The 23,683-nt window shown below is 58.2% G+C and overlaps 3 protein-coding genes across 4 annotated transcripts in view; 1 reads left to right on the top strand and 2 right to left on the bottom strand.

Annotated features, from left to right (window-relative positions):
- SAPCD1 (suppressor APC domain containing 1) overlaps positions 1 to 191 on the top strand; it is a 6,371-nt gene extending 6,180 nt beyond the window's left edge. Inside the window, exon 4 of the mRNA XM_044917504.1 lies at positions 24 to 191. Coding sequence (XP_044773439.1) covers positions 24 to 119 — 96 coding nt within the window. The 3' untranslated portion in view covers positions 120 to 191. The remainder of the gene's footprint in view (positions 1 to 23) is intronic.
- Positions 192 to 794: 603 nt separating this feature from the next.
- Positions 795 to 8,903, bottom strand: VWA7 (von Willebrand factor A domain containing 7). Its single transcript, XM_021697081.1, is given in 24 exon segments — positions 795 to 978; positions 1,086 to 1,241; positions 1,468 to 1,604; positions 1,642 to 1,677; positions 1,679 to 1,769; positions 1,771 to 1,942; positions 2,488 to 2,580; positions 2,695 to 2,847; positions 2,954 to 3,086; positions 3,573 to 3,758; positions 4,219 to 4,335; positions 4,562 to 4,608; positions 4,611 to 4,673; positions 5,711 to 5,880; positions 5,999 to 6,044; positions 6,047 to 6,193; positions 6,629 to 6,712; positions 6,715 to 6,738; positions 7,338 to 7,434; positions 7,860 to 8,099; positions 8,309 to 8,350; positions 8,686 to 8,712; positions 8,714 to 8,864; positions 8,866 to 8,903. Coding segments are annotated over 24 exon segments (2,634 nt in total).
- Positions 8,904 to 9,584: 681 nt separating this feature from the next.
- Positions 9,585 to 23,289, bottom strand: VARS1 (valyl-tRNA synthetase 1). Of its 2 annotated transcripts, XM_021697196.2 has the most exons (30): positions 23,100 to 23,289; positions 22,400 to 22,822; positions 21,211 to 21,345; positions 20,977 to 21,115; positions 20,635 to 20,759; positions 20,466 to 20,550; positions 20,118 to 20,218; positions 19,855 to 19,982; positions 16,555 to 16,719; positions 16,245 to 16,326; positions 15,677 to 15,796; positions 15,481 to 15,589; positions 15,304 to 15,398; positions 14,760 to 14,850; positions 14,399 to 14,523; positions 14,210 to 14,313; positions 13,971 to 14,129; positions 13,773 to 13,863; positions 13,543 to 13,648; positions 13,378 to 13,448; positions 13,165 to 13,290; positions 12,733 to 12,837; positions 12,582 to 12,650; positions 12,415 to 12,493; positions 12,185 to 12,312; positions 11,660 to 11,815; positions 11,285 to 11,491; positions 11,101 to 11,212; positions 10,661 to 10,986; positions 9,585 to 9,801 (listed from the first exon to the last, which is right to left on the bottom strand). In XM_021697196.2, the coding sequence occupies exons 2-30, from the start codon at positions 22,784 to 22,786 to the stop codon at positions 9,733 to 9,735; spliced, it is 3,795 nt and encodes a 1,264-aa protein (XP_021552871.1). In that variant the 5' UTR covers positions 22,787 to 22,822; positions 23,100 to 23,289; the 3' UTR covers positions 9,585 to 9,732. The 2 variants fall into 2 exon arrangements, with proteins under 2 accessions (XP_021552871.1, XP_021552873.1); XM_021697198.2 differs by lacking the exon at positions 9,585 to 9,801 and having other exon boundaries at positions 10,667 to 10,816.
- Between the last annotated feature and the right edge of the window lie 394 nt (positions 23,290 to 23,683).

Here is a 23,683-nt window from a genome sequence, read left to right as displayed (position 1 = left end):
CACTGTTTCTCTCCTTTCTCCAGGAGTTGTCAAGGCAGCAGAAGGGAGGCATTCAGCCAAAAGGCGAGACCGCTCAGCCGGGCTGCCCCAAGATGCAGAGGGGCCCAACCCGTGTGTAAAGCCTCCTCTGGGTTTCCTCATTTGGTGAGGGGGGAGGCTGACTCAGAACCCCCAGTCTCCTCATTCTGACTCTTGACTTAACAGATAAATGGCTCCAGGTGGTGGGTCAACTGAAGTCCAAACATCTTGGTGTAAAGTTTCTTCTCTGCAACTGAAAACTTCCATTTCATCTTCTCGGTGTCTTATGCCCTCACTCTCCCTTATATGATATGCATAAATGATCTTTCTTTGAAATCCTTCTCTAGAGAAGACATGTTTATTGAAACTGTCCTTCAACTTTAAATACAAAAATAAAATAGGCGCTTCTTCAGAATTTCAAATAAGAACAATTCTATAAATAAACCTCACTCCCAACCTTAGTCTCCTCCCCATACATCTTTCCTTCTACCTGAGCTTAGGAAAGCACGAATAAATAGTGGAATAAAGAGATGCTGTGGAGAGATAGGAACCAACTTTCTCCACAAAGAGGTATTTGGTTTGGTTCCCACCAGGGTTAGAGAAAGTGCACTGTGGGAAAATCCACTGCCCTCTTTCCCAATCTCACTAAGAAAGAGAGGGACAAGTGCCTGAGAAAGAAAACCTCCAGCTGAGAGAGGTGGGGTCCCGAGGCCCATGTTACCTTCTCACCAAAGGAGCAGGATTGAAAAGAGCTCTGGAGACCCATCCCTCCTGTGTCACCAGTTGGCCAGGCCTAGCAGGAGCAGCACCCCTCCAGCTGTGCCCCACCAGGGGTTGCCCACCCGCCCTCCCCCGGCCCTTCCCCGAGTCACCAAAGTGGAGGCAGGGCTGGTTGAGGCGAGGATGGGGCCAAATGAGTGGGCAGGGGCAGCCAGCGGTCCTGCGGAGAAGGGGGAGAGACTGTCAGGGTGTCTGTACCCAAATTAGGCCTACAGCGCCCCCCCCCCCCTTAGCCTGCGTGGCCTGCCATGGGAACGGGGGTGCCTCACCTGCGGGCCGGGCCCAGCACTAGGAGCTGGAGGAAGGCGTGGGTCGGGGGCACTGGGCTGGCCTCCCGACCTGTCGAGGTCACAGTCACCGTCACCACGGAGTCTGGCGCGGCTGAGTCCGGGACCTCCAACCATAGGCGTCCCCAGGCGGACTCATTCGGTTCCAGGCAAACCCTGCCAAGTGGACACACACGCCTGGCTGAAGGCCCGGGCTCCGAAGAGCTGCGAGCCAAGGGTCCGAGGGTCCGAGGGTCCGAGCCAAGGGCAGGGAGGCGAGGCCAGGCGAGACTCTGAGCGCCCAGCGGAGGCCGCTGTAGGCGGGTCTTAAGGCACCAGACTCCCACGCCCGGGAACCGAAAGGTGGGCCAGAACTGAGCAGGAGGGTTCGGGGGCTGTACACGGAGAGGTTGGAGGTGAGAGGGAACTGGGGCTGACAGATGGCCTAAGGTCGAGATCCTGAGGGCCCGAGAAGCTGGCGAGCCGCCGAGCTGCGGAGGAGGGCGGAGGGTGGGTCAGGGCAGGAGCCGGGGCACCTCTCTCGGGGCCCCACCTGCACCTTCCCCTGGCGTCTCACCTCCCGAAGCACCGGGACCACGGTGCAGGGCTGGGGGGGCCGCTCGGTGCAGGCCCCGCCCCTCTCCGTCCGGGCCGACCAGCTCCAGAGAGAAGCGTCCCGCGGTGGACAGAAGCGCGGGCGGGAGAGGCCGCAAGGACACCTCGCTGCCGCGGTCCCGTGGGCTCCAGAGGCACCCGGCCCCGCTCGGCACCCTCCGGGACCCCTCGAAGGACGACGTGGGAGAAATGCAGCCGAGCATCTCCGGGGTTGCCTCTGGAGCCCAGCCCTGTCACCTCTACCAGCAGCTGGCTCTGGAGGCCTGGGACAGGGGACCAGAGGGGAGAACGATGGTCTACAGGAGATTTGGAGACAGGGATTAAAAAACAAATGGCTTTTGGAATAGGGGTTACCCCTGGGGAGTATGGATGGAGAAAAGGGGCTACCTCTGAGGGATATTGTTGGGCAGGGTCAGGAAAGATTCTGGGATGCTGGAAATGTTCTACGTCTTGAACGGAGGGATGGTTACATGGGTGCATTATATGCAATCCATCCAGTGCGTACTTCAGTTTAGTGCACTTCATTATATATAACTCAATAAAAATTTAAATATATAATTATATATATAATATATAATGGGGGCACCTGGGTGGCTCAGTTAAGCGTCTGCCTTTGGCTCAGGTCATGATCCCGGGGTCCTAGGATCAAGCCGTGCATCGGGCTCCTTGCTCAGCAGGGAGCCTGCTTCTCCCTCTCCCTCTGCCCCTCCCCGCCACTTGTGCTCTCGCTCGTGCTCTCTCTCGAATAAATAAATAAAATCTTTAAAAAAATAATAATGGACAAGTTGGGGCAGGGGGATAGATATACCTGCAACTGGCTGAGTCAGGGGGTAGAGGCCAGGGTGGGGGCCATCCTCCATGGGAATCCGAAAGTAGAAGAGGAAGTCCAGGGATGTCTGAGCTGAGGAGGGCCAAGGCAATCAGAGACCTTCTTGCGATGAATGTGACTGCTAGTGTTCTCCGAGCTCTGCAGCCTTCCCTTCCCTTCCCTTCCCAGGAATATCTCCCTCCTTACCTTGCACTCTCACCCTGGGCGCGTCCTCAGCTGTGACCCAGATCTCCCAGGTCCCTGTCTGTGGGGGGTCATTCACGGTAACTATGCAGAACTGCCCAAAGCGGTGCGTGTGACCTAGAGGCCCCTCGCCTTCCTCCTGGCCCTGGGAGACCCCTGATGGGAGTGGGGGATTCATGGGACAATTCCCGTCCTTTAGGATGTCACCCTTCATTCTCCTCCCTTCTTCCCTCCGCTTCGAGACACACACGGGGAAGTATACCTGCAGGGTTCCTGATCTAGAAGCTGCTGACCTCCCTGTGGATCTGAACTGTGACCCTCTGGAGCAGCATATCCACACTGAACACAAGTGGCCTCCCAGACACCACAACAGGAGGTTCCAGGGGAAGGGTAACCTTGAAGGATGGGCAGAAGCACAAAATGGGGGAGAAGATAAGGCAGTGAATGAGGTGTAGGAACAAAGGCAGGAGAAGGGTGGAGACAGAACAAAACTAAGTCACATGTGGAGAAGGGAAGCCAGTGATAGAGGGGGGCAGAGGACCAGGGAGGGAGTTACGGTCAACAACAAAGTGGAGGCAAGGGATTGAGGGTGAGGCCATCGCTTCTTGTCCCTCCTTAAAAGATGGCAGGACTTCCTGTGGTAGCCCTGAGGACAGACTACTGGAGGCCAAGGCTGGGGGACAGGGGCAGTACCCACCAGGAAGGAGCAATGTGGAAGGTGGGTAGCCGTGGATCTCAGAGGGAGAGAAACTTCCTTTCCCACCCTTCTGACTGCGGTGGCAACACGGCAGTGTTAAACCATTAACCTATGAGAACGGGAAAGGCCGTGTTGTCACCCACACCCTTAGTTCTCAGCTGAAAACATTAGTCCTTCTGGGCGCCACGTCAGCCATGCTGTCCCCAACAATGGCGGCCACATCCTGAATGTGCTGGTCTTTGGTGAAGATGACCTCTCCTCCTGAGGTCAGGGCCACTGCTTCGTATGGCTCAAAACGCAGAGGGGACAAGACCTCACGCCGAGCTCGGCCCTGAACCCTCGATGGGTCTTCAGTCACTAGGAATGTCACCTGTGCCCAGAAGAGAGGCCAGTTCTTGAGTACTCCCAGTGCCGTCTACCACTGTGAACGGGGGTCTCTTGTGCCCAGGCGCTCTACAGAGCTGATGACCAGTGGCAAGTTCCCTGTCTGCCCTCTGACTGCCACTGCAGGGTCTCCCAGTGACACAACCCCTAGGCCTTCACTTAGTAGTTGCCACTCCCTTGTAACTGTCACCATATGTCACCCACATGGTGGATTGTTGGCAACTAGATCTCCAGTTCTTCAAGTGGTTTGTTGGCGACAGGTTCAAATATGAATTCCGCATAAATAAGGGATCCAGAAACGTTACACTCATTGTCTGCTTCTCCCACCCCACGCCAAGGCTGGTGCGGCCACCAGAGTGTGGGGTGAGGCTCATTAGGAGGTTGTCGCCATAGGGTTCCCCGCATCCCTGGGTGGCTACAGCGGGTCTCCCATCAGCTGTGCTCACTCTGCAGTGCCACTCCTGAGTCAAGGATTCCACCTGGCTGGCGAGCATGGCGTCCTTGGGGGAGGCGTCTGTGAAGACAAAGCTGTCTGAGAGTGGAGGGGTGTGCAGCAGAACCGGCTGGCAGAGAGGGGGAGCGCTGGTATTAAAAATGGCAGCGGCGGGGGAATGGGTAGAACCAGGGAGGACAGAACTGAAGGGAATAGAACCCTGGAACCCTGGAGGGAAGCTAGGGGGACTAAGCTCTGAGGGTGGGGTGGGAGGTGGAGGTCCCAGGAAGATTCTAGTTCCCCTTGGTGGTGGGACCTGGAACGGGGAGGGAGAAGAAGGAAGGGGGAGGGCAGACCTCCAGGGCTGACAGGCACATGTCAGGCTCATCTCCACCCCCAAGGCATGGATCTCATTGAGTTGTTGCCAGAAGCTGTCAGGGTCACTGGTTGTAAAGACAGGGCCAAACCCTGGGGAGGCAGAAGGGAGGTTGAGGTGAGTGAGGAGAGGGATCCCCTATCCCTACCCAGGACCACCTCCCCAGTCAAGAGGCCTGCTGTGCTCCAGGGGCAAACAAGTATGGAAATAACAATATTCCCTTATATTTATATGTGCGGGGCAGGGCAAGGGCTAGTTACCTTGCGGGGAAGTGGACCTCATTTCCTTAACAGAGTGGCAGCATCTCCTGTGGTCCTGAGTGGGCCTTTCCTGGGTATGTGTGTAAGTATGAAAAAGACCTGGGCCTCAGTTTCCTCACCAGAAAAGTCAGAAAAATAACAGTACTTACCTCGGAGTGTCATTAGGACTAAATGAGCTGATTTTGTAAACCTTAGAATAGTGCTTTGACCCATAATAAGTGCTAAATTCTTAATTATTCAAAACTTCATCAAATGTGTGTTAAACCCCTATTAAATGCCAGCTACTGTGAGATTCATGCAGGTAAATCAGACTCAACTCCTGCCCATAGGGAGTTCTCAGTCCTATGGGTATTTGATGGTCATTTCAACCCTAGGAGATAGGCAGGATAAGACAAGTACTGACCCATTTTATGGATGATGAAATTGAGGCAAAAAAGGCTAAATGATCAGCCTAAGGATGCACAGTGACTGGTCGACCCAGGTCAGATGGTCTGACTTCCAGTTCAGTGGGGGAAGGAAGTACACGATAACCAGCTGTCTGAGAGGCTTCACGGGGGCCTGCACCCACCAACCCCCGTCCTCATCCCAACATCCACCTACAGGAAATGGAGAGAATTGAGAATGGTTGATTAGCATGGAAGCCTAAGCACAGATCATGATTAACCTCATATGGAAAGTGCTACCATTTTGGAAACAGAAGTGGCCGATTGTTTCCTATATGCACGCGGGTACACATAAAAACTCAACCACGGGAAGTGTTACCATTTTGTTAAAGAAGTGGAGCCACGAGGCCCACTTCCCCACCAGTGGCATTTACCCCTTGCCCTGGACTTTCCTTCCTTCCACTATCCTCCCCAGACCACAGTTACCTGGATCTTGGAAAGGCACCAGGACGTAGTGGACAGGCTCCATGGGGCAGCCCCGTCGCTGTTCCACAATGTGGCGAGCCTGGATTTTGGCAGCATTGATCTCCTCACCCATACTGCCTGTGGTGTCCAGGACAAAGCTCAGGCTGGAGGCCGGGCTGATGTCCAGCAGCCTGGAGGGCAGGCCGAAGACACCGGGAAGAGTCTGCACATTTGTCCCCAGCCCCTGTTTACTCAGCTCCCCCAGGAGCAAATGCCCATTAAGGAGCGCATCTCGCAGAGGCCACTCACCCAGAGAAACCCCTGTCTCCCAGGTGGTTTCTCAGGAGACTGAAGGCTGGATGGAGGCCAGAAGGGCCAGTTTTGCTGCCTGGAGGTGCAGCATGTGGTGGGGAGAGAAGCCCAGGGCTGTGCTCTCTTTGTTGATGCCGCCCTGTGGTGGCTGGGAGCTGCTCCAGTCAAAACGGCCCCCATGGCTACATTTCCCTGGGTTGCAGGAAGAGATCTGGGCAAGCCACTGCCTCCTAAGAGAACTAGGCCCTCTTTGACCTGGTCTGACCTCTCAGTCTTCAGCAAAGGACCAGCAGGAAAGATGATGGTTTGTGGAGGGCAAACTGGAATGAATCCTGAGGGGTCAGTGATCACCGTACACGGTGCATCCCCTAATCCCCCCAGTCAACCCCCAAAAGCTGCTGTTGGGTAATGGAGAAGTCTCAACAGCTGAGTAAGAAGCTCTCCACCCTCAGCAACAATCATGGCCTCCTCAGTGGGCCTCCATCCACCCCCCACATTCCCAACGTCCTCGCCTTCTTCCAGGAAGTGATGCCATAGGAAATGGGACAAGGGCCTACAGTTCTGAAATCCCTAAGGAGAGGGCCAGGGGAAAGGAAGGGCCTTTCTCCCCTTACTTCTGCCTGGTACCTGGAGGTTTGGAGGGATGAGTTCCAAAGTAGCCAGACGTGAGGAGTGTAAAGCCCAGCAAATTCCCAGGGCAGCTCAACTCTCACAATCAGAGCAGGCAGGATCGCCTACTGGGAAGAGAGGACAGTGGTCTAGAGCCCAAGATTCTGCCACCACTGACCTTTATCCCTGTCCATCCAAACTTTGGCTTTCTCCCCAGCTGGCCAAAGCCCATATGTACTCTTCTAGGCTTTCTGAACAAAAACCTGGACATCGTCTGGCGATGAGACAGTATTTGAGACGGGGACTGTGCTAGGAAACCCAGAAGCGTGGGGAGCAGTACTGCAGGGATAGAGCCCTCTGTGAGCTGTGGACAGGAAGCCAACTTGTAGTGGGCAGGAGGCAGCTTCCAGTCATAGTGCAGGTGGAAGGAAGAGGGGACTGTGAGGGAGAGCCCTGAATGCTTCACGCCATGTTGGGGGAGGAAGCCACATGAAAGAGAACTCAGTGGAGGTCTGCAGACCTTGGTCCTGGCTCTGTCCTCCCCCTGTGACCTTGGGGAAACTACCTAAATGACCTGGCCTTTGGCTGGGCTGGGGGACCTCACAGGTCATTCCAGAGAAGAAGCAATGTCACATCCTATGCGGCCTGAGGATGTGACACAGTGGCTGGGTAGGGTGACAGGATGCGGCTCTATGGGATTCCCCCAGCTCCAGGGTCATGGCCGTACCTCGTGCCAGGCTCCCGAGCTCCTGCCTGGGCCAGAGGAGCTGAGGGTGTGGCTGCTGCCGCCCCAGGTCCACCCAGTTGCTGTGACTGTCGAAATCCTGGCGGGGAGGGGGCAGAAGGGGACTGTCACCACAATCTCCAGCCCTTACTCCCACTCCTTTGAGTTCCCCATCTGGAAAGCCTCCTCTTACCCCAAGTGCGCTCCACGGGCTCTGCCCGTTGCCCAGGAGGGGGCTTTCCCCAAGTGGGAGTCTCCCAGTGTTTCCTCCCATCTCACTCAGAGCCCAAAGGCCCACCTCAGACCTCCCGCCTCCCTCTTCTCTCCAGCCACAAGGCCTCCTGCTCTTCCCACCGGACCTAGGGACCTGGGGACCAGCCTCAGGGCTTTGGCAAGCAGCCCCCATCCCTTCTTGATCAGGGGGAGGTGTGATCAAGGAGGCACCGTGAGGAAGCTTCTATCTGGGCGATGGGAAGACCCTGAGTGAAGCCCTCCCCCTCAATGACCGTTTCAGGCTGTTCTCACCTGCAAAGCATGAAGCGCGGCGCCGAGGCGCTGGCGGGCCAGGGTGTGCTCCAGGGCTCTGGCCGCCCCCATGGCCGCCCGGAGAGCCCCTGCCAGGAGCGTGCGGCCCTGGCCCAGCCGCTCGGCATTGAAGTGCAGGTCAGGGTCGTTCCCAGATGTTGGCAGGAAGTCCTGGGCTGCGTTGGCCCGAGACACCTCACCTAAGGCTGCTCGGAACTGCCGAGAAGGAAACCCAGGTCCCAAGTAGGCAGCAAAGGGGTGCCTGGGCGGCTCAGTTGTTAAGCGTCTGCCTTCGGCTCAGGTCATGACCCCAGGGTCCTGGGATCGAGCCCCGCATCGGGCTCCCTGCTCCGCGGGAAGCCTGCTTCTCCCTCTCCCACTCCCCCGGCTTGTGTTCCCTCTCTCACTGTGTCTCTGTCAAATAAATAAATAAAATCTTAAAAAAAAAAGAAGTAGGCAGCAAAGAGGTCGTTGGTGAGGAGGGTGCGGCCCTGGAGAGAGTGGGTTCGGGGACAGGGCCCCTGGGATTGGACTATTGCCCACATTTCCTCAGCAGCTGTCACTCGGGTCAGGTGTGCAAGGAATTGAGAGTGCTGGGCCCTATGAGGGAGCTGGGCCCTACGAAGGCGGGTCAATTCTGGACCTTTCTAAGGAGTGGGGGCTCTTAATTTCAGGACCAGGACTCTTGGGTATTGTCAGGCGATAGACATGGGGAGGTGCGGAAGAGAGGATGTCCCTTCTCTTGGCAAGCAGGGCCCTCAGGGAGTAGAAGTCCCAGGGAATTGGGGAATCCAACTGGGATGTAACAGGGCCTGGGGACGCTCACCAGGAAGTCCTCAAGATGAAGTGGGGGGCTGCCCTGAGGGCGGCTGCTCCGGGAAAAGCTGCAGGGTGACATTGAGGGCCGCTTCCTCTATCAGGTGCTGGTGGGTGACGGAGCCCGGGGCGGCCAGGAGGCTCCAGATGTTGGGGAAGAAGGAAGTTGCGGGAGGCAGCGGCAGCCAAGGGACTCAGGTGGGAGAGGGGCACATCTGCGGGGAGCATGGCTGGGACATGGACCTGAGGGACAGAAGGCACTCAAGAGCAGGAAGCAGCTGCGAGTCCTGGGCATGCCCAACAGTTTGTCTCCCTGGGCACTTGCTTTTATCTTAGGCACCCGACGGGTCCCCAGCTGGTTTCCCCACCCTCTTTCCTCAGTCGCCCAGATTACCTGAGGGCCTTATCAGGCTAATAGGGCCCGGCACCTGCAGGAGGGGCTGAGGCTCCTCCGCTAGGACCCCCCTCCCCACCACCAGGCTGTCACCCCTCCCACACCCCCACGCACACAAAGTCTTGAGTCCCCTCTCTAGGCCTGTCCCCTACCTGGTTGCTGGGTCTCCCGCAGGGCCGCTGGGGCGTGGTGTCACAGGGCACTTAAGTCAGAGTTATACTTAACCTAAGTGGGACCCAGCGGAGGGGGAGGGAGGCCTGGGCGGGGGCAGCAGGTGGGGCAGCCCCCGGCCCCTCTACTCACGCCCGCCCAAGGCCACAGGCAGCAGCCGGCACCAGGGCGGGCCTCCCTCAGCCGGAGGGCACAGGTGAGTGGAGAAGAGCTGGCAGGAGGAAGGGAGTGAGCAACGTGACTCAGGCCTGGCTCAGTGCCAGGGACAGACCCAGACAGACGCACCTCTCTGCCCACCCAGTGCCTCTGGCCTGGCCGGCAGCCCTCGCACTGCTCGTGCCCACTGTGTCCGAGGGTGCAGGCACCCAGGCCCTCAGTGCTCCCCCCCCACCGCCCCAGCACGCACAAACAGCTGGTTTTGTGGCAAAATATTTTATTGCTGCCACACCCATGGTGGACACTGGGGGTTATGAGGACCGGAGTCGGGTGTAATCACAGCATCTTCTGGAACAGCGCGATGGCCTCATCCACCTTCCTGAGCTCTGCTTCTGTCTGTTGGAGCTGGGGGTGGAGCAAGGGAGAGGGGGCAGTGGGTGGTGAGGACCCAGGCCCAAGAAAGGAGACAAATGCCAGGAGCGGGGGCACAGCCCATGCCCACGATGGCAGAGGGGTCCGAGTTGGAAAGATGGCTGAGGACCACAGGCAGGGAGTACTCTGGGGACTGTGTGAGCCTGGCCGGCCCGCTCCCCGCTAATTCTCACCGGCCTCCCCAGCAGCACCCGCCTTCTCTTCCAGCATCCCTGAGCTCCCAGGTCTTGCCTTCTGCTAGAGTGGTCAGTCCCCAAAAAACAAAGGGGCCTCAGAGCCAGCAGCCCCGCCCCCGGGTGGACGGTGGGGCACAGGGGTTCGGGACAGAGGCTCCTAGGCAGGCACAGGGCCCTCATTTGTAAAATGGCAGTAGTAATACCCCGGGCCCTGCGGGGGCTTCCGGGAGAACTCTGCTCATTTCTGTCTGCGTCCATGCGGTTCACCCCACTGCTCCTCCCTGGAGAGATCCCAGGTGAGCCCGCTGGGCTTCCTGAATGTAGGTGGTCCCCAGACCAGCTCCAGGCATGTGGGATGCCAAGTTCTGGGCACCGGGGCAGGCACGAGGGCTCTCGCTGGGAGGCAGGATACCTGGTTCTAGGTCTGCCTCCGTCCTCACCTTGCTTGTGTGACCCTAGACTATGCCCCTGCTCCCAGCTGTTCCTCGTGTAAGGGGACGGATTATGCAGACCCCACCTGCTCAAGGGGCCCAGGCTACCTGCTGCCCCGTGACTGCCCAGGGCTGGGCAGCACGCAGCTGTGGGGATGGGGTCTGATGATGGAGGGAGCGCATGGGGAGGGAAGCGGAGAAGGAGCGCCCGCCCACCCCGCACACCTTGGCTCTGTCTGCCTCCTGGACGTCGAGGGGCACCTTGCTAGGGTAGCCCGCAGCGGCGCGGCGCTCCCGCAGACGCTGGGCCTGGCGCTGTGCCTCGCTGCGCTTGGCCTGCAGCTTGCCCAGCTCCCGCGCCGGGTCCACCAGCCCCTGCAGCTGCAGGTGGACGGAGCAGCGGTCAGAGGCCAGGGCCACGGCACAGCCCTGCGGCACAGGGGCCCCCAGGGCCAGGACGGCCACCACACCCGCACTGGCCAGCGCCTGCACGTAGCCTGACACCGCCGACCCCAGAGCGCCTGTGGCCTCGTCGGCCACCTCCAGGAAACCTGCGAGGCAAGTGGGAGGAGAGATGTGGCCCCGAGGAGACGCGACACGAGGCACCGCGCCCAGAGCGGACGGAGGAGACAGAGGGACGGGTGGGGTGGGGGCCTGAGGCTCACAGTCAGGCCGGATCCGGGTGAGGTTGTAGTCCGCCCGCAGGGAACGCACAGCTCGCGTTATGCTTAGGGCCAGGTCCATGGCAGCTTCGGCCTCAGGGTCCTTCCAGGAACACTGCGGGGGGAGGAGGGGGTGAGGGTGGCTGGGGGGCAGGCCAGAGCCCCCACCTCCAGCCATACCCCGTACCTCTGAGGGCTCCGGATAGGGGGTAACACAGAGGCTAGGGGGAGCTTGCAGTGTCCGCCGGGGCAGCCTCTGGAATAGCTCCTCGGTCACGAAGGGCATGAAGGGTGACAGCAGCCGCAGGCCAACGTCCAGGCAGGTATAGAGGGTCTGGCGAGCACACTCGGCCACCACTTGGTCCACCCCATTCAGCACGGGCTTCAGGCACTCCTAGGGGACCGGGAAGCACAGGGCTCGGGTGGAAAAGGTCTAGCCTCCAGGCCTCCCTGTGCCTGGAGGACCGGGAAGGTGACAGGTTGGCCCAGGTCCCATGGCCAGCCACCGGCAAAGTGAGGCCCAGGGCTCTGCCGCACCCCCCCACCCCGGTCCGCTTCTCACCAGGTAGACATCACAGAGCTCATAGAGCCAGAAGCTGTACTGGGCAGTGGTGACAGCTGGGAAATCGTAGGCCTGGAAGCCTTGGTTGCTAAGCCTCACGGCCTCAGTCAGCCGGCTGCGGATCCAGCGGTCCACCAGGCTCTCGTGGCCTCCAGGCTTGGGAAGAAGGAGCGTATCAGCTAGGAGGTCCCATATGCCCAGGGGGAGGGAGGCAGAAGCCTCAGGGGGGCAGGAACCACGGGCAGGCCTGCATTCCAGGAGCCTGATAGGTCCGAAGCCACCATCATGTGCTCAGTTTGGGGAGGAAAACGAGAGAGGCCCTCCCCAATGCCCCCAGCTTTCACTGTAACTGTCTGTCCTGTGTCCATCTGTCCCCTCAGTTACATGAAGGCTCCTCCAGGGCAGGAGCTGGGCCACCTGACTCCGTGGCTGGGATCCTGACAGCACGGGCCACGCTTGATGCCTGGTGGCCCGCGTGCAGCCTCTGTGTGGTGCTGCCCACTGCGCTGCCTAGCGGGTTCTCACCTCAGAGGTCGGTGAGGGCACAAAACCCTTCCCAAGGCCCCGGAGGGCAAACTTGGTGGCGTTCCAGAGCTTGTTGCAGAAGTGGCGGTAGCCCAATATCCGGTTCACGTCCAGGTTGATGTCACGACCTGGGCGGGAGCGAAGGGTGAATCCTTACCGTTCTCCCTCCTGACTCGTGCCCACCTTGGGGAAGGGGAAGGGACTTGGCCGAGAGGTTTGAGAGGCCATACCCTGGGACGTGTAGGCACAGAGTCCAAAGCGGAGAGCGTCGGTGCCACACTCGGGAATCCCCGCTGGGAAGTCTGCCTTCTGTGGGGAGGAGTCAATGGGGGGGGCGCCTTGAGGCGGCTGCACCTCCCTCGGCCCACACTCTAGCCCCAGAGCCTGCCCTCCGTACCTGCCCTTCTTTAGCCTTCTCCACCTCACTGGGATCCAGGTTGCTGCTCAGTAACTGGTCGTGGAGTCCCTGAGGGTGAGGTGGGAGCAGTCAGGGGGCCGTGGCCACAGCCCCACGGCCCTTCCCAGCCTGGCCCAGAGCAGAGCCCCACCTGCAGGGAGACTCCGTGGATTACGTCCAGGGGGTCGATGACATTGCCTAGAGACTTGCTCATCTTTCGGCCGTGGGCATCTCGCACGATGGCGTGGAGGTAGACCTGGCAGGGAAGGCCCACGACCATGTGTCTCCTCACCCAGACCCCAGTGCCTGCCCCGGGCCCTGCACCGAGTTGGCCCCATACTGAACCTCCGACCCCTCGGTGTCCCTGCCAGTCCACTCAGCACCTTCATGGGAATTAGAGGTACTCCCTCCTCCAGGAAGCCAGGGCACAGAATCACCGCGCACAGCCTCGGCCGGCTTTCAGTCCCCACGAGCCCTCCCTGGCCGGGCTGTGCCCTGTGTCCTCATGCATGCTGAGCCCGAGCTGTGGCACGGGAAAGGGGTGAGATAGGGACTGTGGGATGGGTCTCGGCAGTCTTCACACCTCTCTGAAGGGCAGCTTGCCAGTGAGCTTCAGGCCAAGCATGACCATCCTGGCCACCCAGAAGAAGAGGATGTCATGGCCCGTCTCCAGCAGCGTCCCCGGGTAGAACACACTCAGATCTTCTGACTGGGGGCAGAGCAGGGCATGAGGGGGGGCCAAGCACCCACCTCCCAGATTCCCACCCCACCCTGAGCTGGTCCCTCAGGAACATACCTGGTTGGGCCAGCCGAAGATGGAGAAGGGGAAGAGGCCAGAAGAAAACCAGGTGTCCAGTACATCCTCATCTGAGGGAGGCCAAGGTCAGATCAGACGTCAGAGGAGGGAGAGAGGAGGATCAGAGCCCCAGCTCTGCCCTCCACCCCCCAGACCCTGCCTTGCCTTGCTGGAGACTGATCTTGTCAGGGGACACTCCAAATTCCTTGGCTGCCTTCTCCCGGGCCTCGGCCTCGCTGCGCCCACTCACCCAGTACCGCCCATCTGGGTCCTGCAGGCAGAGTGAGTGCCCAGGGGGCGCCTCGGCCTTGCTCCGCCCCCTCCCGCCAGCGAGGACTCAAGGAAACCACAGCCCCTGGAGATGGGCCAGTGTCCAGCTCCGGCCCAGGTCTCACCTGCCCCGGGGGCACGGCGGGGTCACTGACTGTGACGAAGTAGGCTGGGATGCGGTGGCCCCACCACAGCTGCCGGGAGATGCACCAGTCCCTGCGAGGGGGGCGGGGGGGAATCAGGCAGGGGAGGGAGGTGCCCTGGCCTGTGCCCTGCCTGGCCTCTCAGCCAATGCCCCTCCCCACACCGAGGGGCCGACGCACCGGATGTTGTCCATCCAGGCATGCCACGTCCGCTGATGGGCCTCAGGGAGGATGCGGAGGTCGCCCCGTGTCACAGCGGCGCTGGCGGCCTGGGCCATCTCCCCACAGCGCACGTACCACTGCGGCCGCAGCAGAGGCTCCACCACATCCTTGGACCGGCTGTGGGGACACACGGGTGGGGTGATCAAGGGGTGGAGCGCCGCAAGGAGCCCCTTCCCCACCCCGGCCTGCAGCCTCACTTGCAAAGCGGCACCACCATGGGGTTGTCCTCGACGCCCCGGAACAGTCCCCGCTCCTTCAGTGCCTCCAGCACCGCCTTCCTGGCCTCAAACCTGGGTAGGCCCTGGGTGGGAGACGGGCCCCATCACGGCTGTGCTTAGGTAGCCCACCGTCTCTTGACCTGGCCCCCGCACCCCCAGCAGTCTCACCAGGAAAGGCGGGGGCACTTTGATGAGGGCCCCTCGGGAGTCCATGATGCTGATGGCCTCCAATCCGTGCCGCTGCCCAACCTCATAGTCGTTCTGGTCGTGTGCGGGGGTGATCTTCACTGCACCTGGGGTGTACGTGGGGGGGGCCCGGGGCAGGAGGGACTCGGTGGAGTCTCTTTCTACCACCCCTTTTTGCTGAAAGATGTGGCTCCCAGACCACCCTTCTCTAGTACAGTCCCTGAAACCCAGCCCAGGTCCTGCTGCTTCAGGAAAAGCTTGTTTCTTTTTCTTCGAGAGGGAAGATGAATGACTGGAGTGCGCCTCATGGCCTCCTCTCTCCAGAGGACAGCCCCCTGCTCACCTGTGCCAAACTCCATGTCCACAAAATCGTCAAAGACAATGGGGAGGCTCCGAGACAAGAATGGATGGATCACGCTCTTCCCCTTCAGGTGCTGGTGACAGAGGGTGACGTCAAAAGTTCAAGAAGGCCTGGACCCAACTCCCTCCTATCCAGGGCCCTGATTGTCCCAACACCCAAATTCCATCTTCAGGGCCAGAAAGGAACTGAAGATGAGTTTCTTTTTTTTAAAAGATTTTATTTATTTATTTGACAGAGAGAGACAGCGAGAGAGGGAACACAAGCAGGGGGAGTGGGAGAGGGAGAAGCAGGCCTCCCGTGGAGCAGGGAGCCCGATGCGAGGCTCGATCCCAGGACCCTGGGATCATGACCTGAGCCGAAGGCAGACGCTTAACGACTGAGCCACCCAGGCGCCCCTGAAGATGAGTTTCTAAGCCAGTTTTCTCCTCAGCCAAGGGGCTCCGTGCCCATCCCACCCTCATTAACACTGTGGGAGCCCCTTCCAGCCAGCACTCCTCCCGAGCTGTGGGCAGCACCCCGGCCACACCTGGTATCTAGGATCTTTGGGGTGCACAGCTACGGCCACGTCTCCCAGCATTGTTTCGATCCGAGTTGTTGCCACCACCACCTCCTCGTCACTGTCTGGGGTGACATGCGGCCCTGTGGGTCTCAGCTCTGGCCCCTTCTCCACCCAGCCCAGGACCCTGGTGCCCCCGGCTCCTACCTGAGCCTTGGACCTTGTAGGCGAAAGAGACAAGGACCCCAAATTCCACCTTCTCCTTGTAGCCAGGCACGGAGAGCAGAGTGCGACCTGTCAGCTCCTTCTTATCCACCTGTGACATGGGTATTAAGAGAAGTGACCTAGAAGCCAGGGCTGGGGGCGGAGATGGAGAGAGCCTGGGCTGGGGGTGGGGGCACACCTCGATGTCGGAGATGGCAGAGTTGAGGCTGCAGGACCAGTTGACAAGGCGGGTACTGCGGTAGATGACTCCTTCCTCGTGGAGCCGGACAAAGGCCTCTGTCACAGCTGCGGAGAGTTTCTGGGGAGCAGGGGGAGGCAGAGCTGGGCCCAGCTGCCCAGGGGCCCAGGCAGCAGGATCCAGTGAGACCTGGGCTGTCCGGAGTCCCACCGTCCAGCTCACAGACCCCTTTGAGGGCTGGAGGGGAGAAGTACTTTTCTTGAAGAGAGAGGGCTATGGGGACACAGGAAGCCACTCAGCTAGGGACAGGTGCTAGTGGAGAATCCTGGAAGTTCAGGCTCCACGGGGAGGCCCTATCATGTGCCATCTGGAAGAATGTGAGCTCCCCGGGAACCAAGGGCCATGAGAAGGGGCAAGAAGTGATATTTGTAGCTGAGCCCTTAGTGGTTTCCTATGGGTGGTGGGCTCCCCTCCTAGGGGAGGGCCACAGTGTGTGTGCTCTTCTGTGGATCACTCGCTCTGGGGAGTTTCCCACTCCTGCCCCAGGCCTGAGACCCCTCCTACTCACAGGGTCCATGGTGAAACAGGCTCGATTCCAGTCCAAGGAGCTGCCAAGCTTCTTCAGTTGGTGGTAAATCCGGTCACCTTTCCTGGAAGTGGACAGACAGGCCCGGAGGCACTCAGGCCTGGGCTGGAGGGAGACATGAGGTGGCTGACGGGACGGGACGGGACGGGATGGAGAATCACTCGTCCCTCTGAAAGTGACCTGGGCCCCAGAGCCAACTGAACCTCAGCCTCTGTGAGGGTCTGGCCCTGCAGCCAGGGCCGGAGGCTACAGAGGTCTTATCTGGACAGGGGACGGGGTGCTGCACACTCACTCCTCCTTCCACTTCCAGACCTCCTGCAGGAAGGCCTCTCGGCCCAGCTGGTGCCGGCTCAGGCCCTGCTCGCGCCAGAGCTTCTTCTCCACCACCACCTGGGTGGCAATGCCCGCGTGGTCACAGCCAGGGTTCCACAGGGTGGTCTCCCCACGCATGCGGTGCCTGTGGGAAGAGCCAAGAGGACCCGAGGTGAGTGGGCCAGTGGACCTGGCACCAAAGGAAGAGGGAGGGGCTCCTGAGCAGGGAGTTAATGGACTCAGGAAAGAAAGGGGAGGTGGGGAGGGATCCTCCCAATTCTAAAATTAGTCAGGGAGAGACGTGCAAGGACAGCCAAGGCAATTTGACAAAAGAACAAGGAGGCCTGTGCCCAACCAGAAAGCCAGACGTAGGAGAGGGTTACGATTATTCAAACAGTGAGTTACTACGGAGAAACAGAGTTACAGATTAAGGGAACAAACCGGTGTCAACGGTGTCTGAAAACAGATCTAAGCAAATTTAGTATTCGTCGAAAGTAACATTTCCTATCAGTAGGGAAATGACGATCAACTGAATAAATCTGTTCGGGACAACTAGTGATTAGTGCCCTACTTCCCAATATTCATAAAGGTAAATCCTGGTCCAATTCGTGAACTCAACACTATCAGAAAAGCATTAGGAAAAAAATGACATACTTTTCAAAACTAAAAAAAAAAAAGAAAAAAACAACACAGATGAAAATGTTTCTAACTTTGAGGGAGGAGAGGCCTTCTTTAACAAGACACAAAGTTAAAGAACTACTGGCAAACCAGGGCGCCTGAGGGACGCCTGGGTGGCTCAGTCGTTAAGCACCTGCCTTCGGCTCAGGTCATGATCCCAGGGTCCTGGGATCGAGCCCCGCATCGGGCTTCCTGCTCCGCGGGAAGCCTGCTTCTCCCTCTCCCACTCCCCCTGCTTGTGTTCCCTCTCTCGCTGTATCTCTCTCTGTCAAATAAATAAAACCTTAGAAAAAAAAAAACCATGGCGCCTGGGTGGCTCAGTTGGTTAAGCGTCTGCCTTTGGCTCAGGTCATGATCTCAGGGTCCTGGGATCGAACCCTGCATCGGGCTCCCTGCTCAGCGGGGAGCCTGCTTCTCCCACTCTCCCTGCCCCTCTCCCACCTTGTGCCCCCCACCTCCTCTCAAATACATAGATAAATAAAAGGCTGCTACCTTGAGGTTTTTTTTTTAAGATTTTTAAATTTATTTATTTGAGAGAGAGAATGAGATAGAGAGAGCATGGGGGGGGGGAGGGTCAGAGGGAGAAGCAGACTCCCCACGGAGCAGGGAGCCCGATGCGGGACTCGATCCCGGGACTCCAGGATCATGACCTGAGCAGAAGGCAGTCACCCAACCAACTGAGCCACCCAGGCGCCCTACCTTGAGTTTTCCAAATGTTCATTCTTTTCTGTTAATAACTTGACCATTGTGTGTTACATGTATTTAACACGACTCTGTTTTTGCAGCTTTCAATTCCTTGCAAAATTCTCAATCTGATATTGTATCCCCAGTGCCCAGAGCGGAGCTGGCATAGTGACGTCCAGTAAGTATTTTTCGACCAAGTTAATTTAGGAAGTAGGACTCTAGAAAAACTTTTCAAAACTTAAAATATAATAAGCTCTTGCTTCCAAAAATAAAAAGTTGCTTTAAAATACATTTTTAGGGGCGCCTGGGTGGCTCAGTTGGTTAAGCGTCCAACTCTTGATTTCAGCTCAGGTCACAATCTCTGGGTCCTGGGATGGAGCCCCGCCTCGGGCTCTGCGCTCAGCGGGGAGTCTGCATGTCTCTCTCACTCTCTCCCCCTGCCCCTTTCCCTGCTCGTGCTCTCTCTCTAAAATAAATAAAAGTACTTTTTTAAAGGGACTTGTCACGTGGAATACTAGGTTATATATTTGTGAATACTGTTCATGTGTCGGGGGCAGGAGCAAATGCTAGAACAGGTGGAAACATTCACAATACACGTAACAAACCAAAACACCAGTATCCAGAATATTAAAGAATCTTCCAACAAACCAACTAAAGAAAAAAAAACAGAATCAACAGGAAAACGGATGAAAGATAGGTACAGATGATTTATATAGAAGGAAACCTCACTGGCCGAGAAACACGAACAGGCATGGCCTCGGAATCAGGAGTAACAGAGGTACCATGTTTTTGCCCATCAGATTGGCAGACACACACCGGTAACGTCCAGGGTCGGAAAGAGCGTGGGGAAATGAATGCCCTCACAGGCAGTTCACGGAGGTGTAAGTCCCTGACGCCGTTTTGGAGGCAACTTTATATAAGCATGCCCCTCCAACGGAGCGGTTTCACTTCCCGGTAGTACACCAGAGAAATCCTTCCACCCACACTTGAGAAAGCATATACAGAATGTGCGTTCCAGCCAGGTGTTCGAGAGAGAAAAATCACGCAACAGCCATTATTAAGGAAGTGACTCCATTACGGTATAGCCACATTATGCTACTGCACAATGAAAGAAAATGAAGTCAGTCTGTGTACAAGAACAAGGAAAGATCTCCCAAATAAACTGCTAAGTATAAGAAAAAAAGCTGTGGAGTAACATGTTTGGTGTGAGTCTCTTATGTTAAAGAATAGAAAAGAGAGGGGCGCCTGGGTGGCTCAGTCGTTAAGCGTCTGCCTTCGGCTCAGGTCATGATCCCGGGGTCCTGGGATCGAGCCCCGCGTCGGGCTCCCTGCTCCGCGGGAAGCCTGCTTCTCCCTCTCCTACTCCCCCTGCTTGTGTTCCCTCTCTCGCTATGTCTCTCTCTGTCAAATAAATAAATAAAATCTTTAAAAAAAAAAAAAAAAAAGAATAGAAAAGAGAAAAACCCACCCAAAAAGAAAATTATAAGTTTCTATGGATACACGTATTTGTAAGTAAACAGATAAAAGATCTGGAATGATACACATAAAAGTGGTAATAATGGCTAAATTTTGCGAGGAAATAGGTCCACAGAGACGTAGTCAAAGAGACTTAAAGCTTTAAATTTCTTACAAAAACATATTTACATATTTCTTGTTTAACTCAAAATAAAGTTATTTTTAGTAGCAAGACAAGGGAGAGGAGAGTCTGCAAGCGAGGGGTGCTGGTTGCCTAAGGGAGGGCGCTCCTGATGGGCTATGGGACTTGATGGGGACAGTAGTGGATCACCACCAGGGGGCACAGCTGAGGGCCCATATGGAAGAAGAGAGGACAGAGGACTGTTCAGGAAGAGAAGGGAGGACTAGAGAGAGGAGGCAGAGAAGGCAAAGGGAACGGTGGAAAGAGAGGACAGGAGCTTACCATCGGGTCAGGGAGTCCTGGATGGCATTGGTGAGTGCGTGGCCCAGGTGCAGGGAGCCTGTCACATTGGGGGGTGGGATGCACATCATGAAGATTCCCCGGGGATTTGGTGCGGACACACTGGAACGCTGATGGGGGAGGAAGAATGGGCACATGCTAAGGCCTCCCATCCCTCTCCCGGCCCCCTCCCAGGCAATGGGTCCCTCGGCCCTGCTGTCGCCCTCCCACATGTCCTCCAGGCCTGGACAGCAGAGCCCACTCACTCCATACTCTGGCTTGAAGAAGCCCTGCTGCTCCCACCAAGGGTACCAGGCAGCTTCCACATACTGAGGGCTGTAGGAGTCGGGCATGGTGCCACTGACATCTGGGGGAGAGATGGGGAGGGTCAGTGCCTGAGGCTGGGAGCAGCTGGGACAATGGGCCAGCAGAGGCGCCGGGCCTCTGTGGCTCACATCATAGGACAGACAGGCATTGGGAAATCTGGGGGGCTGTGCAAACCCTCCAAAGCCAAGTGGTGGGAGCAGGGCAGAGCAGGAAGGGGTAACACCAAGGAAAGCAGCAGCTGAGGAAGGTGGAAATGAAGGGTGGGGGTCCTTTCCCCCTTCTCGTACCTTTCTTTTCCCCAGCTGGGGTTGGGAGGTCATAGGTAATGACCCCAGGATCCCGTTTCCCCCTCTTCTCTGGTTTTGGTTTCTTCTGCTTGGGAGGGAAACGTTATAGGCAGAGAGATCATCCACCCACCACGGTGCCAACCTTCCAGTTCGACCCTTAGCTTCTCACCTCTGCTGGGGGTGGTTGCTGCTGCTGGGTCTTTTGCTTCTGTTGGAATTTCTCTAGCTTCTCCCGTTTCTTTGCCTCTTTCTTGAGTTGAGTAGCCGTCTTTGGGGGTGCAGGGACCTCAGGGCCTAGAGAGAGGCACAGAAATGCCAACTTAGCCCACTGCGGACCCTCTCTGTTAACCATGCCATGATGCTTCAGATGGGCCATTCCAGCCGCCCCAGGGCTCCCCGTGCTGGTTTCCCACCTCACCCTCCCTCAGGCCCCTTCCCGAGTGACTCCGCCATTCCTAAGAGAAAAAAGGAAAGTGAGCTACAGAGAAGGCCCAGAGCAAGCCCTCCTCACCTGGCTGTTGAGAGAGAGGTCTGGCCCCCGAGTGCAGAACCACCTCTCCCAGCACCGCCCGGAATTCTGGCTGCTGGACACACGTGATGAACCAGCGCGTCACATTGCCCCAGACCCGGCGCGCAGAGGGCTCCAGGACCTGGGAGGGTGAAATGAAATGAAACACCCTTAGTCACCCTCTCGCGAGGTCTGAGGACAGCTGCCCTCGTTCTTCCCCAGGCCCCAGCAACTCACGTAACGGAAAGGCAGCAGCAAGGCTGTGACAGCCGCCAGGTCAGCCAGTGTGGGGGCCTCCCCGGCCAGGTAGGTGTGCAGCCGAAGCCACTCTTCCAAGGGGCTCAGGGCCCGACCCAGGGCCCCCAGGGCAGCCTAGCAGGACAGGGAAGGGCTATGAGACAAGGTTTGGCCCACCTCAATCCCCACCCCTATCCCCACCCAATCCATGTGGCCCCCTTCTGCTCCCACAAATCACCACCTGAGGCCAAAGAATCGTAACAAACATTATTCCCATTTGTTCAATAAATTCCTGCTGAACACTTACTATGTACCAGAAGCAATATATTAAACATCAGAAGTTAAAGATTGCATAAGACAACCCAGTAATTGCTTCAAGAAGTATTTATTTATTAAGCACCTACTATAGGTCGGGCACTTCTCTATAAAGAATGTGGAGACAAGCACAGACCCTGACTGGTGGAGTTTACTTACACTCCAGTGGGGGAGACAGTAAACGTGCAAATACAGAATGCATTACCCTATTTTTCTCCGTTAAGTGTTATGAAGAAAAATAAATCAGGCTGAGGGGGACAAGGCATTCCAGAGAGGGGACTTCTATGGTAGACAGAGTAAGCAGGAAATTGAGGGAGCAAGCCAGGGTCACATATTCATCTCATTCACTCATTCATTCATTGAAGAAATACTAAGGATCCACCATGTGCTCAAAACTCTGCAAGGAGGTGGTCTGCTTTGGACTCACAGCCTCAGTCTGGTCTAGTTCTCTCTCCTCTCCCTTCCTTCCCCTCCTCATTTGCCTTCTCCATCTCCCCGAGCACAGCTACCTCTCCCACCCCACTTGCCTCTCTTCTCTCCAGTCTTTTCCTGTTTCTCAGTAACCACGTTCATCAGCTTCAGGCTCCTCAAACTTCTACTCCCAGACTTTAAAACACCTGGCACCAGACTATACTCTGCACACCTCTTTCCATCTTCTCAAAAGTGTTTCTCAACATGGAAATTTCCACTCTCAAAGATGGGAAGACCAAGACTCAGTTTAAGAAACCTGCCCAAGGTTATCATACCAGGTGGCAATCTGGGACGTGATCAGTGTTTCTCCACCTCTGACACCCTGTCTTCCAGTCTCATTACCCATTCTACTCTTTCTTCTAAATTCCCCCCTCTTCCTTCTTCCCTTCTTCTTCCCACTCACCTGGGGGTCCTGGGCAGAGCTCCGGAGTCCCAAGGCCGGCAGCGTTGCTCCACAGGCAGCTGGTATTAGCTCCGTGTCGGCATAACTGACCCACTGTTGGACCAGGACAGCGGCCCGGCTACCGCCAGGGCCCCCCAGGCCTGCCGGCCACAGCAGCTGGGCCACAGCGGTGGCCCCCCACACCCAGAGCCCACCGGGCCCCTGCTCCAGGGCGGGCAGGCGGGGTGGGGGAAAGGGAGTCCTGCTGGTCGGAGGCGGCTGGAGACAGATTCGGGGGTGGGCTCCTCCCCAACCCGGCCCCTCCCCAGCCTCCCCATAGCGCGCCGCTATAAGGGCACGCAGGCTGGGGAAGGCGTCGGGGTGAGGGGAGACATACAGGATGGACATGGTTACGCAGGGGGTCCGAACGAGGTGGAAGAAAACCTAAGGAGCAAGAGAGACAGGGGATGACTGAGGGGAGGGCAGAGGCGTCCTACTGGGAGAACAGAGGGGACCCCGTGGGGACTCCTGTACCGCAGGCGTCTGGGACCCCCAGGGCTGGAGGTCTGACCCGGCCTTAAGAGCCAAGGGCCCGGCTCTCGGAGTGGCAGTGCGGATGGGAGACTCCCCATGATCGCGCGTGCTCGGGGACTGCGGGAGGCTCGGGGCAGCCAGCCCCTCGGCGTCCGGGAGGACGCGGGCTCGGGCCGCAGGTACGTACTGGCGGGAGGTGGTCACGCCGAGCCGGACAGCCACCTCGCGGCCGGAGGCCGGCCGAAGGTGGACCGGCCTGACGGCCGGAGCCGAGGACTCGGCCGGGCGGGGACGGTGGGCGGTTCTCGAGGCGACCCCAGCTCCCTGCGACCGCCGCCGGGCCGTGAGCACCCACGTGTTTCCCCCCTTTGTGACAACGAGCGTTTCCGGGCCCGCGGGTCCTGGCGCGGGCGGCCGTGCTCCGCCTGCGCGGGCGGGGGCTGTCCTGCCCGACATCCGCCCGGGGCCGCGCCGCCCGCCGCCGGCCGCGCTCACGAGGGACGGCGCGGGGCGCGGGCACAGGAGCGGAGGACACTCCCGGGACCGCGCTCCCGTCAGGCGCCACCGCGGGCACCCCGCGCGGGTCCTCGGGCGGGCCGGGCGGGAGGGCGGCACCCAGCGGGCAGCCCGGGAACCCGCGGGCCGGGCGCTGCCGGCCGAGGACCCCGGGGGCGCCCAGCCTGCTCCCGGAGCATCGGTGCCTCCCGCAGAAGCAGGCGTCACGCTGGACGGCCCGGAAGGTCCTTTAGTACCGAGCACTCCTGCGTAGGG

The sequence above is a fragment of the Neomonachus schauinslandi genome, chromosome 8 (assembly GCF_002201575.2).
Source record: "Neomonachus schauinslandi chromosome 8, ASM220157v2, whole genome shotgun sequence".
Taxonomy (NCBI): domain Eukaryota; kingdom Metazoa; phylum Chordata; class Mammalia; order Carnivora; family Phocidae; genus Neomonachus; species Neomonachus schauinslandi.
This window is presented reverse-complemented; position numbering and strand designations above follow the sequence as displayed.